The 19,460-nt window shown below is 41.3% G+C and overlaps 1 protein-coding gene across 1 annotated transcript in view; it reads left to right on the forward strand.

The window, feature by feature from the left end:
- Positions 1-19,460, forward strand: part of DNAH11 (dynein axonemal heavy chain 11) — a 216,756-nt gene that overhangs the window by 191,895 nt on the left and 5,401 nt on the right. Inside the window, exons 69-78 of the mRNA XM_018576316.1 lie at positions 1,372-1,512; positions 2,736-2,906; positions 5,881-6,003; positions 8,022-8,215; positions 8,563-8,711; positions 9,137-9,264; positions 10,251-10,478; positions 12,538-12,729; positions 16,347-16,466; positions 18,222-18,464. Of these exons, the coding sequence (XP_018431818.1) occupies positions 1,372-1,512; positions 2,736-2,906; positions 5,881-6,003; positions 8,022-8,215; positions 8,563-8,711; positions 9,137-9,264; positions 10,251-10,478; positions 12,538-12,729; positions 16,347-16,466; positions 18,222-18,464 (1,689 nt within the window). The remainder of the gene's footprint in view (positions 1-1,371; positions 1,513-2,735; positions 2,907-5,880; positions 6,004-8,021; positions 8,216-8,562; positions 8,712-9,136; positions 9,265-10,250; positions 10,479-12,537; positions 12,730-16,346; positions 16,467-18,221; positions 18,465-19,460) is intronic.

Below are 19,460 nucleotides of genomic sequence, written 5' to 3' on the forward strand. Positions count from 1 at the left end.
TAAGTTGTTCTTAAAACATTTCTGTAACAGAATGCAAGTAACTGTTTTGTAATACTGAGCCCGCATTCACACTTACGAAGTATGACACTGTGAGCCACATTTGTGAGCCAATTCAGTGGGCTGCCCTATGCACAACAAATGTGACAAAGAAGTTCATGCACCTTTTTAGCGTTTTTAAGTATCTTGCTTGGCGCGTTTGGGGTAACATTAACAATAAGTGGCACTGCAAGCGTGATCATGCGCTACACTAGTGTGAATAGATAATAGGGATGGTTTATAAAGCATTGAATAGCCCTTTTAGTCAAATGTATTATTTCTTTATTTAATTAAATGGGTGTTGTGCTTTTGTTTAGCTGAGACATTTTCACATTTACGAAGCTACTAATGTGAAACTCAAGAAAGCAATGGACATGATTTAGCTCATGATTCTAACACAGGGACATGCGGTCTGGGGAGGCAGAACTATTATGGATGACTTGGAGTCAGAGGCTTGAGCTCTGTGGATGGTTTAGACCAGGGGTGGGGTGGGGGTGGGCCAGGGGTGCCTCACCAGCCACTGACCTCACTGCATGTCCTCATTCTAACAGGTAGTGTTGTAGTAGATCACCTGCACTCCATACAACATTATAGTGGTGCTCACAGTGATAAACACGGATGGCGCTGTGTAATCTCAGAGTATTAGTTAGGAGATCGCCAGCACTCACAAAGTTCAAAGTGTACATTTCCGTACTTCTTTATTAGACATGCATCACATGTGTCATCAAAGCCAACATTTAAAGTGAACCTGTTGCTTTGCCCTGCATGCACAGCAAAAACACAGGTTCACTTTAACTTGTAAACATTATAAAGGCTTACCTATGATAAAATTATCATTCCCCTTGTTTACTTGCTTTTTCTGGGCAAATATAAATCTTTCAAAAGTCTCTGCAGTTATTTTTATTATTTTGTTATTTTTATTGACAGAATATGCAGATTTTTGCATAAGCCAAATCACAACTGGTCTTCTTCAAGAATAGAGAGATAAAATTAAATAGACAACCCGGTGCATTCCATTGATCCAGTTATCTGGAATGTTATTTTAGTATGGAAACCTAGAATGTAAAAGAAACAAGTAATATAAAAGAGATGATTTGAGATAACATGTACAGTTTAGTGTTTTCTGCTACCAGTACTGTACAATACCAGAAAACATATTTATCATAATTGTTTGTAGTTTGTCCAAATTGCTGCAAGTTTCTATAGAGAGGCACTGAAAAAGTAAAGTGACTTGTATTGTTTATCTGTTAGATGTCCAAATCCCTTTCCAAGCATTATGCAGAAATACAGCAGTCAAATGTGTCTGGTTTCATGAGTGTCTTTATTATATAACAGGTGGTTGAAGCAAAAGAGAATGAGATAAAAATTAATGAAGCCAGAGAACACTACAGGCCGGCCGCAGCCAGGGCATCGCTCCTGTATTTTGTTATGAATGATCTCCGCAAAATTAACCCGATTTACCAGTTCTCATTGAAGGTAAACCTTACTTCTGGAAACTGTTTCCAAGCCTACTCCTTCGCTACACAGGATGTCATTAATGAGAAAGAAGACCTGTCAGGGTGGCTGAGTTTCAGATTTTCGCTTTCCTGTTTCTAGTACAAAGAAGGAAGAATGGGATTGGTTGCTTCTGACAACACAGTTCTTGTTCTAGGAATTTTGGGTCATGTATTCAATGACTGCAGCACTACTAGACATCCAGGGCACCTTGTCTCAGATGTCCTCATCCTAGGGATGAGACAGTTCCAGAGAATGTGGTCCTCCTTGTGCATTCCTTTCTCCGCTGTCAACAACATTAGTCAGCAACCTCTCTGTAACAGCTGCTGGTAGGATAAATGTTTGGTAGGATCATTGATACATCTATACAAAGGCTATCTGTGATCTTTGTTACAATTGTGCTGCTTCCTTGCCAAATAGGCCGGTGTTGCCAGTAAGGCAACTCTGGAAGATGCAAGGAGGTCTGCTGTGCCAATGATTAGCTTTAGGCTAATATTCTAAAAATCAACTTTAGGCTAGTTAGTAATAGCTTCCCATTGTCAAACAGCTCTGTTTTAATATAAAACGTAGCTTGTAGCCTTGCATTAACCCCCACCATTTTGAATTTTCACTATGGTACTGATAAATAAATATTACTGTTTTAATGGATTTTAGCCAAGTTTAGTATTGTATGTAAGCCTTGATCTTGGGGTGCATAATAACTGTGAAAATATAGAGATAGTGGAGATGTACTTCATCACTTCAGAGGTCAGGGATGGAAACACGTGGAATCCTTTTATACCAGAATGACATTATAATATAGTCAACATAATGATGATATATGTTCTGTACTAAGTATTTGTATTACAGCGAGAAGCCGACTTCCTATTTTGATATTAGGACTTATGTATGATAAGTTTGCTGGCAACAGAATTTGTTGTTAACTGTAGTAACCAATCAGAATGCTTTTCTTTTAATTTTCAACTCTACAATGCAGAAACGATAGTTTGGCTGCTATTGACAACAAGAAATGTTCTTGTTTTCACACATTTCATACAGCAAATAAACTCCACAGGCTTTTGCAGCCTATTTTGTAGCTCGCATAAATAAATGTTGTTATGAATTATAGGAAGATAATGGTGCTCAGTGCATGAAGCCTGTAATAATAATAATTATAATTCCTGCTGTAAAATGTAGAACTGATCCATCATGCCATGTTTTTATAGGCTTTCAATGTAGTCTTCCATAAAGCCATTGGACGTGCAGAGGCCTCAGAAGATGTAAAAGAAAGAGTGGCAAACCTGACTGAATGTGTTACATACTCTGCATTCCTGTATACAAGTCAGGGGCTCTTTGAAAAGGACAAACTGACGTTCCTGTCCCAGACTGCTTTTCAGGTAATCATGTCCAGTACTGCACTCCATACAGTTTTCTGACCAAGTTTGGATGCTGGTAGTGACAACCACAGATGGCGTCTTTCGTATACACCAATCAGCCAAAACATTATGACAACCCCTCTAATATTGAGTAGGTTCCCCTTTTGTCCCCAAAGCAGCCCTGACCCGTCGAGGCATGGACTCCACTATACCTCTGAAGGTATGCTGTGGTATATAGTAACAAGCTGTTAGTAGCAGATCCTTTAAGTCCTGTAAGTTGTGAGGAGGGGCCTCCATGAATCTTGTTTTTCCAGCACATCCCACAGATACTGGATTGGATTGAGATCTGGGGAATTCGGAGGCCCAGTAAACAACTCAAACTCATTATTGTGTTCCTTAAACCATTCTTGAACCATTTTTGCATTGTGGCAGGATGTATTATCCTGCTGAAATAGGCTACTGCCATCAAGGATATACCGTTTCCATAAAGGGTTGTACTTGGTCAGCAACAATGTTTAGGTAGGTGGTACATGTCAAAGTAGCATCCACATGAATGGCAGGACCCACAGTTTCCCAGCAGAATATTGCCCAAGGCATCACACTGCCTCTGCCGGCTTGCCTTCTTCCCATAGTGCATCCTGGTACCATCTCTTCCCCAGGTAAGCGACACACTCTCACCCGGCCATCCACATGTGAAAGAAAAGGTGATTTATCAAAGCAGGCCATCTTTCATTGCTCTGTGGTCTAGTTATGTTGCTCACGTGCCAATTATAGGCGCTTTTGGAGGTGGACATGGGTCTGCATGGGCACCCTGACTGGTCTGCGGTTATGCAGCCCAATACTCAACAAACTGCAATGCACTGCGTGTTCAGACACCTTTCTACCAGAACCGAGATTCACTTTTTTAGCAATTTGAGCTGAATTGGCTCTTCTATTAGATTGGACTACATGGGCCAGCCTTCGCTCCCCATGTGGATCAGTGAGCCTTGGCTTCCCATGACCCTGTCACCAATTAACCGGTTTTCCTTCCTCGGATCACTATTTGGTAAATCCTGTTTTCCACTTCCACCACATGAACTTCAGGGAGAAACTTTTCACTTGCTGCCTATCTCACCCACTACCAGGTGCCATTGTACGGAGATGATCAATGCTATGGCTGATCGGGGTATACAGTCATAACAGAGATAGGTCACCAGCACTCCATAAAGGTTTCAAAGAATCAAACTGCTTTTATTATGTCGCATAGGTCAATTAGCAAAAGTTTCAGCACTGCACAGGTCCCTTGCTCAGTGCATCACGGTGTCTCCCTAAGGCCTGGTCCACACAAGAAAGGGACCACCAAAAACATTGACTATACAACCTATGTGACATTCAATGAAACCTTTATGAGTGCTGGTGACCTTTCTTCCATGTGACTGCTTTTCAGGCAAAGATGAAGTATAAGGTGTACAGAAAATAGCATGATAGTGGAACAGCTTGCTATTGTATGAAAAAAAAACAACTAATTTAAATATGTATTTATTATTGGTATTTATACAGCACCGAGAATTTACACAGCACCTGTACTATATAGCTTTACATATAGTACATTCACATTAGTCAAGGAGCTTACATTCTAAGGTCTCTATCTCACATGAATACATAGAGGGTCAATTTAGAAAGGCGCCAATTAACCTTCCAGCATGTCTTTGGAGTGTGGGAGGAAACCCTCGCAAGCACAGGGAGAACATGCAAAGTCCTTGCAGATAACAGTAGGTTTACTGTAAAACATTACAAACCTCCACTGTGAGGAAACAATACATCACAAACTCTGTCACAATATATCACTTATCTTCACTATGAGGAAATAATGTGTCTAATTTTTCGGTAAAATTTCAGCCTTCCTATGAGGAAACAGGATAACGCTAAGTCAACCATAACGTATCACTTACCTGCACTGTAAGGAAATGATGCATGTCTAATTTTTCTGTAATGTATCACTTACCTGCAGTGTGAGGAAATAATACTTCAATAATTCTACTGTGTAATATCACTTCCCTCCACTGTGAGGAAATTATATACTGTATGAAGTACTCTGGAGGTTATAGATAATAGGTCTATTTTTGTTCCAAGTTTTTTAGCTCCTTTTTCCATAAATCATCACCACTGGGTCATATGCATCTGTATACTAAGTTATCAGAGTGCACATTGAGGGTGTACACACAATTCTAGTGCACTGGATCACTTACCTGCACTGAGGAGCAAGTAATACGTCACTAACCATATCACTGTTGTTTTTAGGTGAACTGTGCTTTTTTTCTTGGTGGGAGTCACATAACTGTTACATTTGATGATGTCTAGGTTAACACCTGCACACAGTATATGTACATAAACATTTTCTAGTTAGAGCATCTAAACCCAGTAACACAAATGTAATACATTTCCCCGTACAAGTCCTGCATTAGATTTGTTTATTTCAGGTTTTTTTCCTTTATGTTTGCCAGGTGATCTTACCTGAACACACTTTCTGCCCATGGTTGCATTAGATTTGTTTATTTCAGGGTTTTTTTCCTTTATGTTTGCCAGGTGATCTTACCTGAACACACTTTCTGCCCAAAGGGTGACGACTCTCAACAACTGTACTGTGTCTATTGAGGGGCAGTGTTGTCATCACAGGACACAATTACAAACGCCTCTCCCAGTTCTTTTAAAAACATAGTGGGAATAGGTTCTATAGTCCACAGAGATAGCTGGGACCAATGTACGTTATCAGCTGACAAGATTTCTGGTAGGATAAACTCATCAAACATATAACAAACTGCTTTCATTGGTAAATTGAACAGACCAAAAGTGCTCAAATAAGAAGTTCATTGTTAGGGTTAACATACCTAAAAGGTTGAAATTGTGATAGTTTACTTTTTCCATACAACACCAGAATAATTACAAAACTATTAAATGATATGCGTTATTTAAGAAGTGTATTCACATTTATTTTTTATTTTTTTTACCACTGAAGATTCTTCTGAAATTAAAGGAAATTGAATCAGCTGAACTGGACTTTCTCCTGCGGTTTCCAATGGAACATGCTTATCAGAGTCCTGTTGACTTTTTATCTGCTCAGTCATGGAGTGCTATCAAGGTATTCTGAAGAATAAGGATGTCTGTCAGGGAAATATGCTTCCTTGTTGGTGTTCCATTTTGTTTGTTTGATGATCTTGTGAACGCAGCTATCCTTAGTTATACCCCAAGTTTCAGCAAATGGAATGTGACAAGTCCATTGCTTTGATTAGCCTCGGACTTTGATATCTGAGAGCTCAGGTTGCTTATGGCACGCTTGATAAAGCAATGTGTAAACAGTCTATAACCCACAGTGCCCTAAGCCCATCACTGAATTTGGTCTTACAATAATAAATATGTCACAGAATGTACTGACGGAACTTGTTTGAAAACAAGCCTTATATACAGTATATAACATGAATGAGACAGATACCAGGAAGGGTGATTGGTTTATGTCCATATCAGATGTATTTGTCCAAACATGTTGGAAAAGGTTTTCCAGCACTGATACAAGTGCGGGTGCATTGCATCTGTGTGCCAAAACTACCAACATTCATACAGGAGAAACTCGAATAATTAGAATATCGTGCAAAGTTCATTTATTTCACTAATGCAACTTAAAAGGTGAAACTAATATATGAGATAGACTCATTACATGCAAAGCAAGATAGTTCAAGCCGTGATTTGTCATAATTGTGATGATTATGGCTTACAGCTCATGAAAACCCAGATCCACAATCTGAGAAAATTTTTGGCAGTGTGGGCAGGTGCCAAGTCCTGCTGGAAAATGAAGTCAGCATCCACATAGAGCATGTCTGCGGAAGAAAGCATGAAGTGCTCCAAAATCTCCTGGTAGACGGCTAAGTTGCATTAGTGAAATAAATTAACTTTTGCACGATATTCTAATTTTTCGAGTTTCACCTGTATATTATAGCATTGAATTGTCTAAGAACACAACATTTATGGCTAGATGGTATTGTTGCTACTTGTATTGCCATACTATTTGGTGCAATGATCGCTGTGATAGGATGATGACAGATTTCGAGGATTTGGAGTTAGGTTACTGTTTAGACCAAAGTTGACACTTAGAAGTTCAGTTTTAGTTTAGAGTAAGTAAATTGCAAGCTGTGGATAGAGTGGAGAGGGATTAAAACATCTGAAGGTTTATAGTGCTGTCTGTGTCCCCGTTAGGGAGATTCGTCCTCTTTGTCCTAATGACCATTATCACTGAAAGTGAAAGGAAAATGCCAAATTCTGGGTTTTCGTCAGATCAGGAATAGAAGGGGGAACCTTCCAAAGGGAACACTAGTTCTGGTGACGCTGCTGACTACCGTAGACTTCCCTCACTTTAAGGGATTTCCCCTCACTTTCTGTTTGTGGCAGACAGGAAATGAAGGGAAATCTTCCCAATGGGACACCGATGAGGAAAAAAAAATCTGACAGGATTATAACAATCCCCTACACCATCCAAAACTAAAAAAAATGTAGTTAAAAGGACAAGTATTTAGAGAGTAAAATGTACTCACCCCAATATTTTGAGCCGGCGTGTGACAGCTGCAGTGTTACACTCCAGCTCTCTAGTTTGAGAAGTGAGCAATCACAAACCACTGATCACTCAGCTCACGGTGTTCTCCATTCAGACAATCACTCACTATTCTTCACAGGGATTCCCCCTCCCCTCTCTGTTCCCCCAGCTCTCATTGGGACAGAGAGGGGAGGCAACGAATACAGCTGGTTCTTGATCTAGAGAGGCAGAGCCAGCTGTCAATCAGGCAGTGGGGTGTTGGGATCCTTCATGGCTACAGCTTGGTTCTGTGCTGTCAGCATATAGTGATCAGTAGCCCGCTATATACTGAGTTTGGGTCACAGGAGTAAATATACTCTTGTGACCCAAAAGAGGAATAAACAGCATACGTCTCAGTGGTAAATGTGTACGACTGACAATAATTGACTTGTGTACACTCATTTTGGTGACAGAAATCCATGTAGTTAGAATTTTAGTGACAACACATGTGCCCACAATAACCAGGCCCATATTTAATCATTGCAGAATGTATGTCTATCTATGAAAGCTGTACTAACCGATCCAATCTAATATAGATGATTTCTACACTGGAAGAATTCAGAGGATTAGACAGAGATGTAGAAGGATCAGCAAAACGCTGGAAAAAAATGGTCGAGTCAGAGTGTCCAGAAAAGGAGAAACTCCCACAGGAGTGGAAAAACAAGAGCTCTTTACAGAAACTTATCATATTAAGAGCATTGCGGCCAGACAGAATGACCTACGCTATCAGGTTTGAATTTTCTCCTAGTTATTGGTTTTTCTTGTTTTGCTGTTTTTTAGTGTGTTCAAATTGCCGTGTTCAGCAAAAGAGCAAAGAAACTAGCATATTGGAATTATTATCAGACTCCCTTTCACAAGAGGGAGCCAAGGCCTGATTTTGATTTGCTGAGGCCTGAGGATGCCGGCATTAATATTTTATGCTACAATAAGTATGTGAGCTGCATTATAGCTGCACGGGGTAAGCAGCTATAATGCTGCACATGAGCCTGTCGGTGCCACATGAATTATGATTTCTTCTCTTTTTTTATTAAATACAGTTTCATTGTTACAAATTTTTACAATGTTTTTACACTTCAGAAATTTTGTGGAAGAGAAACTTGGGTCAAAGTACGTAGAGGGGTCAAGGCCAGATCTGGCCAAATCCTTTGAGGAAACCAGTCCAGCCACACCTGTTTTCTTCATCCTATCTCCCGGTGTCAACCCACTAAAAGATGTGGAAACCCTGGGTAATTATCATTCATTATACATTGCTAAGATATTCAGGCCGCTGCTTTTATTATTGTTCTGTTCTATTAAATGTAAGTTAGCCGCGTATGTTTATCAGCTGTGTATATAACAGGCTCCTATACAGGGATTATCTGCACCATGTTAACATTTGAGTTCTATTCAATGTGTTTGTTGCTTTGTTTGGGTACTGTACATCAGACACTGCTTTTGCCATAATAAACAAGCCCTGTAGAATGAATTGGACAGTGTAAGCACAAGCAATGTCTTTCAACATTTTGTTTGAAAAATCCTATAAAATAATACTATATATATATTTAAATGTATTTCATTATGTACCCCACAACCTTGCTTTAAGACTGGCAGTTGTAGAAGAGATTGAGAATCCACAGTTTGGGTAATACAGCATATGTGTTTCATTTCTTAGGTAAGAAACTTGGCTTTACAATTGATTCTGGCAAATTTCATAACATATCGCTGGGCCAAGGACAAGAGACGATAGCCGAGGAGACCATGGAAAAAGCTGCAGAGCAAGGACACTGGGTAATCCTGCAGGTGAGTGCAATCATATCACATGACAAAGGTGGTCAAGCCTTTTGGTTCAGACAGGGGTACAGGAAACCAATGTAACAAACCCCTGATTACCAATTACTGACTGTATTACAGTTTATTGCCATTTACATGTATGTCATCGCACCTTGTTTGTGTAATGGTAAAATATTGTAAGAATATTTAGTGACACATGGTAACCAGAAGTACCCCCTGCACTCCTTACAGCAATCAGGACCCAGTATGCTTTTATTAGCCGTGGGGCTCGCAGTGATGTCCACGGATGGCGCCGTGCATATCCAAAGTTAATAACAATGAAGATCACCAGCACTCAAAGGATGAGCTTAAATCCTTGTGTTTATTAAGAGATAAATAGATATCTTGCTGCACTCTTGACTGGATAAAAGTAGTAACCTGGGTGCTTGAAGCGACCACGAATTGCACCGTGGATAAAATGAATTACATTCTTTGAAGATTTCATTTATTTAAGAGAATCTCGTCATATGCGTTACAAGGCCAAAGTTTTGGGAGCCATGCAGGGTCCCTTCCTCAGGGCGAACATAGTGACCTATGACACTATTTTTATCCTAAAGAAGGGACCCTGCGTAGCCCCAAAACATTGGCTTTGTAATGCATGTGAAGTGATTCTTCAATAAATGAACGCGAGGATTTAAGCTCATCCTTTGAGTGCTGATGATCTTCATTGTTATTATATTTTGTGACATACTTACTGTATATAAACTGGAGAAAATACATGTTGTGCAAAAGTGGATACCTTGCCCAAAACGACCAATCAGATTCCATATTTATTTTCTGAGAGAATATGTGACAAATCCTGACTGGTCATTATGGGCACGTTCTCCACTTTTGAGCAGATCTTTCTTTGTTTTATTTTTCATAAACAGACCCTATGAATATATGTCATTATTTTAAAATTTTGTTCAGTAATCCATTCATTTATTATTATTATTATTATTATTTTTGGCTGGCAGAATGTCCACTTAGTGGCTAAGTGGCTGGGGACTTTGGAAAAGCTTCTTGAAAAGTATAGCATAGGAAGCCATGAGGACTACCGGATCTTCATAAGTGCTGAGCCAGCGTCTAGTCCAGAGGAACATATCATTCCTCAGGGAATACTGGAGAACTCCATAAAGATCACAAATGAGCCACCTTCAGGAATGCTGGCTAACCTGCATTCAGCTCTCTACAACTTTGACCAGGTAATATCTCGCCACCCAATGGGAGGAGCTCTGATATTAATTGTATCTTGAGTGTTTTATGCCATGAAGGTCCACACATAGCTGCTGCATCTCACATCATGTAATTCCATTGGTTGGTCTATTCAGTTATTGCAAAAATCTGTGATCTGTTTAACAAAATTTCCTATACCTCAATGTATCCTTTTTCTATTTGGCTAAATATATAATGCACATCACCACAATGGTCTGATTGTTCTTTCATCTGTACCAAGACATTCGGAGGAATTTATCAGAATTGGAGCAGACAGAATTTGGAGCAGTTGCCCATAGTAACCAATCAGCTTCTCACTTCAGTTTGTTCAGTTAAGCTTTCGAAATGAAAGACCGACACTGATTGGTTGCCATGGGCAGCTGCTCCGGATTTGGTCTGCTCCAGTATTGCTAATTTCCCCTCAGTGTGTTTTAGTGTAGTAATATATACCATGTCCTTTCCGAGTAAGGGTGGCTATATATAAAGGCATCAGAGCAGAACTTTTGTATGTAATGGGCAAATGTGCCCAACACTCATTTACAAACATTATTACATATTATATATCTATTTTTTAAGGCATTATCGCACATTGGTAGCGTTACCTATACAATCTGATCTTTTCTTACACTTGTATGTAAAAATAATTGAAAAGACTACATTTCCTTTAATAAGCTTGTTACAAATAGTGAAAAGAATGAATCTGTAAATTTATGAGACATCTTTTCTCTTCTTGGATCCTGACTGATAGAGGCATTATGAGCGGTTTCAGTCCAATGCAATATACAAGTTTCTCTCACCCACCTGCGGACAGCCGGTCTGCAGCCCCATTGTTCCAGGCAGACGTACCTGTACATCCTACTGTTGCTGTCACGGCTGCAGAACACAGAGCAGTGCTTGAGACACAGAGCAGAGCCGATCAGAATGGCTCTGTGCCCGGTGATCAATGTGACTGGTTATCACAGCAGTCTCATGGCAATGTTTACATTGCAATGCCCTCCCCTTCTTCTTGCATCACAGGCAGGGTAGAGTAAAGAATACATTTTCAAATAATTTCTAACCTTATGTATTAACTAGGGATGCGCACAGATATTGATACTATTATCGGTGCCAATACTGAGTATGCTCCAATACTTCCCTCCGATACCGGAACTTATCGGTGCCGAGGGAGTATGGTGGCGGCTTACTTTCCAATTAGGAAGCCAGGGGGTGGGTTATGACCCACCTCCTGGCTTCCTGTTTGGCTAGGAACCTGGCTTCACTTGTTGCTAGGCAGCCTGGCTTCCTAACCAATCAGGAAGCTCGGCAGCGTGTAATGACCCGCCTCCTGGTTTCCTGATTGGTCAGGAATCCAGGGTGCCTAGAAACAAGTGAAGTCGGCTTCCTAGCCAATCAGGAAGCCGGGAGGCGGGTCATGATGTGCCGCCCGGCTTCCTGATGGGTTAGGAAGCCGGCTTCACTTGTTGCTAGGCAGCCTGGCTTCCTCACCAATCAGGAAGCCAGACAGCACCTCATGGCTCGCCGCCCAGCTTCCTGATTGGTCAGGAAGCCAGGCAGCAAGAGAAGCCAGTGTTCACTAGAACACTGGCTTCACAGGCAATCATCAGAATTCCACATGTGTACATTGACCCCTACATTTCCATCCTCCCACTGTATGTGACCTGTACCTTAGCCATTTCGCCTCCTCTGTGTTTGGCATTTTTATTTTATATGTTTTGTAACAGAAAGTAAGGGACACAGATTTGTTCTTTTCATCTTTTTTTATTTTGGCCTAAAATAGGACCACAAGAAACCTCTGTGTCTCAAAAAATGATATAAAATGATTTTGGTTTAAGTGTTGTGTGACAAAGTAATTCTCAGGCAAACTTTCACAGGCCTGGAAAATGGTGAGGTAATGAAGGGGGTTTCACATGCCGCTACTGCATTGGTAAAATACGTTCATGCATGTTTAGTGCATACTTGTTTTATAAGGCCTTTCTGGTGGATTTATTGGTAATTTTCTTTAGGCAGTTGTATTGGTTGCATTGCTCCCCTTCTCTTCATGATTTACAGGATACACTTGAGATGTGCGCAAGAGAGCAGGAGTTCAAGAGCATCCTCTTTTCTCTGTGTTACTTCCACGCCTGTGTTGCTGGACGGCTCAAGTTTGGTCCCCAGGGGTGGAACCGCAGCTACCCTTTCAATGCTGGAGATCTCACCATCTGTGTCAATGTACTTTATAACTACCTAGAGGCCAACACAAAGGTAGGATAAAGCACCAGGATTCAGCACATGCAGTGAATGAACTATTATAACATGGTTAACACCTGTAGATCCAACATTGTCTCACCCTTTTGTTCCCTCTGAAAAACAATTGCACTTTAGGGTCAATTCGATAATACTAATTAGAATAACTATTCTACTGTTTATTTAGGATTACATTAGATTAGACATGTCCTTATGCTACAATTGCGGATGAAATGTACAAAAAATTTTCAGGACAGCCTTAATAGCTATGCTAACAAGTAAGTATATGAGCATGTTCGGCTGACCGAAGGCAGTACTGAGCCGGAGTGAATAGCCGAACGGCGTTCGGCTCGCTTCACTTCGGCTGGGTTACTCACTCAGCTGCCTTCGGCAGCTTTGTGAGTAACCCCCTAAGTGATTAGGACTTTTGATTTGCAGATGGTTGTGAACCTACACAAAGCATCATGGCTAAACTCTCCCTAATACCTGTCTGGTTCATTGTAAACCTCTATAATAAATAGTTTTGCCTAACTCTAAATACACAGCAAGTCTCCATAAGCCTGTGAAATATCAGGCATGTCGGAGAAATGCCCTTTATCTCATTACCAAACCAGTGGATTCCATGTACATGTGTTCCTTATTCATTAGGCAGGTAATGAAGCATTGGCAGAAATGTAATTACATACAGCAAATGTGACAGTCCTTAACATTGCATTAATAATCACTACAATTAGTTTTGATGATGGAAGCAATTTGCAGCACGTCACACACATAAATAACATTGAGATTCTTGCGCGTGTCATTATTATGTATTAAGGATGCCACTTTGTTGTGACATTCTTCCGGATCTTCTACTCGAGATGAAATGAAGGTGAGATGAGTGATTTGATTTGAAAGGTAAAACAAGTTAATGCCACACTTATTAAATTAACAAGGTGACTTTGAAAAATAATACTTATGTGGGCTGGGTTCAGGTGGCAGTGTGAATTGCTATTAAATGGCTGGCAGCAGGATGTGTGTGATGTGGTAGAATTAAACTCGTGTCTTGTTGTGTGCTCATCTTTCTCAGTTGTGTCTGTTCATGTTTCTAATGTAGATAATAAATGTGAAAAATACGGCCCATCTATCTATGTGATAACTAAAGTAAACCTGAACCATGTACACCTCCATTGCTGACTTTCCAATGCTAAATAGGCGACTACCTCTGGCTTCAGAAAAAAGCCAATAAAAAGCAAGTTGCCAGTGAAGTCATACCTTACAGTTTCATATGCGTACATATGCATACATGTTTCAGGCTGTGATTTAAAGTGACCCTGTCTATTTATACGTACCTTTCAGTGGCCCATGTCTTCAAATCTCACTGCTTTGCTGCTCCTCGGCTGCTGCAAGGAGTGTACACGTCTGGGTATGTCAAACAGCTGCCCCCCCCTGCCGTGTTCTGTGGTTCCTTCTGCTGGCTCATACATCTTGTAGTGACATAAGAGCAACTAAAAGAAAATACAGCGTGTCAGGGAGAGCAGGTGCTGCGGACAAGGGGCAATTGAAGGCACGGACCATGGAAAGGTAAGTATAAATGCTGGACTTGTACAGCCCAAGCTTCTTTTACCAGTAGCCCTGTGGGGAAGGGTCAGTGTAAAGGACTGAAGCCACTGGATGAGCCTGACAGCCAAACAACTAACATTTCTGGAAGGAGCAGCAGAAGCGTACCGTACATAACACTTTCTTCCATGAAGTAAAGAGATATAATCATATCAATAATAAGATCAGTTCTGCTCACATGCATGTACACGTAGATAGCGGGACTGATTTAGGCTGTTCAGTCAGTAAAGTGATTGTTAGTAAAGAAGATGAAATGGTGTCCAGTCTGAATACCGTCTCGCCTAAGAGATTTCTTTTTATTTAAAGGTATTTTTCTAGCACTCGATTGTATTGATCATAGAGAGGGCATGTATGTACGTGTACAGGTGTGTACAAAGAGAGGGGGGAATGACCACAGAGAGGGCATGTATGTACGTGTACAGGTGTGTACAAAGAGAGGGGGGAATGACCACAGAGAGGGCATGTATGTACGTGTACAGGTGTGTACAAAGTGAGAGGGGAATGACAACGGAGAGGGCATGTATGTACGTGTGCTGGTGTGTGCAGAGGGAGAGGGAAATGACAACGGAGAGGGCATGTATGTACGTGTGCAGGTGTGTGCAGAGGGAGAGGGAAATGACAACGGAGAGGGCATGTATGTAAGTGTGCAGGTGTGTGCAGAGGGAGAGGGGAATGACCACCGAGGGGGCATGTATGTACGTGTACAGGTTTGTGCACAGGGAGAGGGGGTATTACCACGGAGAGGGCATGTATGTACGTGTACAAGTGTGTGCAAAGGGAGAGGGGAATAACGACAGAGAGGGCATGTATGTACGTGTACAAAGAGAGAGGGGAATAACCACAGAGAGGGCATGTATATACGTGTGCAGAGGGTGATGTTATAATGTGCAGTCACTGAGGGGTCCCATGTGCATATAGAAACGGAGAATGACCACAGAGAGAGCATGTATGTACATGTACAGGTGTGTGCAGAGGGAGAGGGGAATGACAACGGAGAGGGCATGTATGTACGTGTACAGGTGTGTGCTGAGGGAGAGGAGAATGACCACAGAGAGGGCATGTATGTACGTGTATAGGTGTGTGCAGAGTGAGAGGGGAATGACAACGGAGAGGGCATGTATGTACGTGTATAGGTGTGTGCAGAGGGAGAGGGGAATGACCAGGGAGAGGGCATGTATGTACCTGTACAAAGAGAGAGGGGAATGGCCACAGAGAGGGCATGCATGTACGTGTACAAAGAGAGAGGGGAATGACCACAGAGAGGGCATGTATGTACGTGTACAGGTGTGTGCTGAGAGAGCGGAGAATGACCACAGAGAGAGCATGTATGTACGTGTACAGGTGTGTACAAAGAGAGAGGGGAATGACCACAGAGAGGGCATGTATGTACGTGTACAGGTGTGTGCTGGAGGAGAGGAGAATGACCACAGAGGGGGCATGTATGTATGTGTACAGGTTTGTGCGCAGGGAGAGGGAATTACCACGGAGAGGGCATGTATGTACGTGTACAGGTTTGTGTGCAGGGAGAGGGGGAATTACCACGGAGAGGGCATGTATGTACGTGTACAAAGAGAGCAGGGAATGACCATGGAGAGGGCATGTATGTACGTGTGCAGAGGGTGATGTTATAATGTGCAGTCACTGAGGGGTCCCATGTGCATATAGAAGCACACAATTGTGTGCTGTGGTCTTTTTGTTGAAGATTGCTGAGTTTGGGAATGAAGCTGCATGTAAGGAAATGTGGATTTGGCGGGAATGTTTGATATGAGGAAGAGACGAAGCAGGTTGTTAGACCTTAGCTTAGAAGGAAGATGATTGGTCGCTGTCTTAGTTTGAAGCTCACATGGACTCTTCTATTCTTTCTTGGTACTGTTCCATGTTTCTCTGCTTCGCCAGACAAATCTCATCTTCCTGCTTAATATCTCCAGAACAAAATGTACATGTTGTATTGTCTGTCAGCCGTGTGAGTGCTGTGGCAAGGTCTGCGCCATTATAGACAGTATTTTACATATTCATCTTTTATTCTCTAACCACAGGTGCCATGGGAAGATTTACGCTACTTGTTTGGAGAAATTATGTATGGTGGTCACATAACTGATGACTGGGACAGAAGGTTATGTCAGACATATTTAGAGGAGTTGATGAGCACAGCAATGGTAATCTAATATTCTAATATGTGAAGAGCTTGGCACAAGAATGTTTTTGTGAGTGTATAGAATGTGTATTCTTACAAGGCTGTTAGGTACGCATATCTCACTGTATGTGTTTATATAGAACAGTAGGCATCACAGATGAGATTATTATTGTCATACAGGATTTATATAGCGCCAAAAGTTGGTGCAGCGCTTTACAATACAAGGAAGATATTAGGAGATTGTCTGTAGGTGGTGCCATGACGGCTGTATGACATGGAAACTCTTCATCAGCATCTCCAGTAACAGACTGCTCCAAATGAAGACATTGTCTGTTGTTATGGAGAGTATAATTCAGAGAAAGTCATTCCTTTACATGAGTCTAGTTTGAAGGTTTTGGGGAATATTTATACAACTATCGATCAGTTCCATGATCATCCATTGCTGGACACCTGTTGGAACATGACGTTTCCAGATTTGTCCACACACTCGCTGAACTGAATCGCCTCTGCTGCTCCCCAATAATCGAGATGTATTATTCTTCAGTGACAAATCCAGGTAACATTTGGCAGATTTATAATGCAGCAAATGTTACCTCTGCTGGCCTATAAAAATGTTAACATTAACAATTTCAAATGGCGGTTTTCATTTTTTCATAATGCAGAATGGACTAATTTTTCTGAGACATACATTGTCCACACATCTGCACCCCTGACAATGGGAATGTAAAGGCCAAGTGAACTCTAATTTTACATTTGCTAAATACATTCCAGGTGCATCAAAACAAAATGGGGGGAATTTATCAAATCTGGAGCAGATGTGCACTGCAACCAATCAGCTTCTAACTGACATGTTTAAATCTTACCTGAGCAAACTGAAGACAGATGCTGATTGGTTGCCATCAGCAACTGCCCCAGATTCTCTCTGCTCCAGTTTTGATAAATTCCCCCCAATGTGTTTAATGTTCATTTTCTTTCTAAAGTAACTTCAGTCTGAGTAGAAAATCCTGTTCCCTGCCAGCAGCCTACTGAGTGGTCTGTCTGCATTGGTCTGACACACTGCCTACTGAGTCAGACTTATAACTCTGCAATTGGCAAAGCTCATGCTCATTAGAGAAGTAAAGATTTGACTTAACAGTCGGGGTGTCAGATCTCTGCAGAGACCACTACTTCTACACAGAGAGCAAGGGGGGACAGAATGTTTGGATGCACAGTAAATGTATTTAGCTAATTTAACCTGAAAGTTCAGTTAAGCTTTAAGTCTGACCAACTGAACTTTCCAACATGTACTTTTTGCACTGGGAATTTGAACATGAATAAAAACCGAGCAAATGTTAGCTAATGAGATCATATCCAGGCCCGTGTTTCACACAAATATACCCATTTCTGAAAACTTCATTTTTTTTAAGAGTCCTAATGTCACCTAGGGCTCCAGCTTCTTCTCCGGTAGCCCGAGAAATGACAGGCTGGAAGTGGAAGTAATGTTATACACATCACTTCCTCATTCAGTGATCGGAGGGGAGATCAGCCGGTCAATATGTCATCACTGGCTGTAAACGGTGTTCATGTTTCCCGATGACGTGTGGGTGGGTGGGTGGGCAAAGATGTGCAAAACCGGCCACCCGCTGTTAGGGGCCGCCGTCTGGGGAAGCAGTTAAAGCTGAATTGAGTATCAAGCAATTTTAGTAAAGAGATAGCAGAGCTTTATGAATAGGAAACACAATGACAACCAAGCCAAGAAAGGAGCGCAAAAATAATTAAAATATCTTTTCTGTTTTAGCTGGATGGAGAGCTATTTCTAGCTCCCGGTTTCAAGGCTCCACCAAACTTGGATTATATCGGATACCATGATTATATTGAGGAAATGTTGCCTGCTGAAAACCCTGTCTTATATGGACTCCACCCAAATGCAGAGATTGAATTCTTAACAGTGACATCTGATAACCTTTTTAAGACCATCCTAGAACTGCAGCCCAAGGATAATCTGATTGGTGAAGGTTCAGGATCTTCTGTGGAAGAACAGGTAGGATATATTTGTTGTTATAGATGTATGATAGTAAGGAACCACCCATGCACTGCTGATGCATTCTTTTGGCTGCCAATTTGTACTGAAATAACACGTAATCAATTCACAGACAACTTACTGGGCTACGAAATACCTTTTACCACTTCTAGTATCCTGCAGTGCTACGTACAGACGATATCTAGTGTGAACACCATACCCTTACCAAGGATTTCACATAATATTCTCACCCCCATAACACGCATACTTGTACTGACCATGCGTTTATATAAAGAAAGCCCCTTCAACTAGTACTATTGCCTCCATACTTACAGTGCCTTGTTCCGACCATGACCCCCTTCTCATCTCCTCGATCTATCCTACAGAGGCCCACCACTTTATTACGGACTGTTAATAATTTCCTAGTTGATACAGAGTAAATTCTTTCAAAACTTCACTGCAAGACCGTGGAATACTTTTGTATAAATGATGGTTCAGTCTTGTCTGCATCCACATTGTGGGAAGCATATAAACCTGTTATCTGTGGGCATATCATTCAAACTGCTTCTCAACCCGAGCAAGAACATTTGCGCCACATTCAGCAACTAGAACAGGAGTTAGGACAGGCTTCTGTCACCTCAAAGTCATCCCCCTACTAAAGCCAACTGTAAAACCCTTGACCAAATATATTCTGAACCTAATCTGTGCCCCACAGGCCAAGTAGATTGGATGCAGCAAAAGTTCTACACAAAAGGTAATAAGCCCAATACCATGCTTGCCTTAATAACACTACAGTAGACGTAATACATGTACAAGTAATCCTCTCCTGATAGTCAAAGAATACTAACACCAACTCTCATAATTTTCCTCCTCCCTATCATCACCGCCTCATACATATGTCATTGACTTCTGACAATGTCTCTCCCTTCCTAACTTCTCCCCCCTAAAGAGATCTCATGAATGCAGTCATCTCAGAAAATCAAGTATTACATGCTATCGAAACACGCTGGACCAGAT

The sequence above is a fragment of the Nanorana parkeri genome, unplaced genomic scaffold (assembly GCF_000935625.1).
Source record: "Nanorana parkeri isolate BGI_ZX_2015 unplaced genomic scaffold, ASM93562v1 scaffold64, whole genome shotgun sequence".
NCBI classification, from domain to species: Eukaryota; Metazoa; Chordata; class Amphibia; order Anura; family Dicroglossidae; genus Nanorana; species Nanorana parkeri.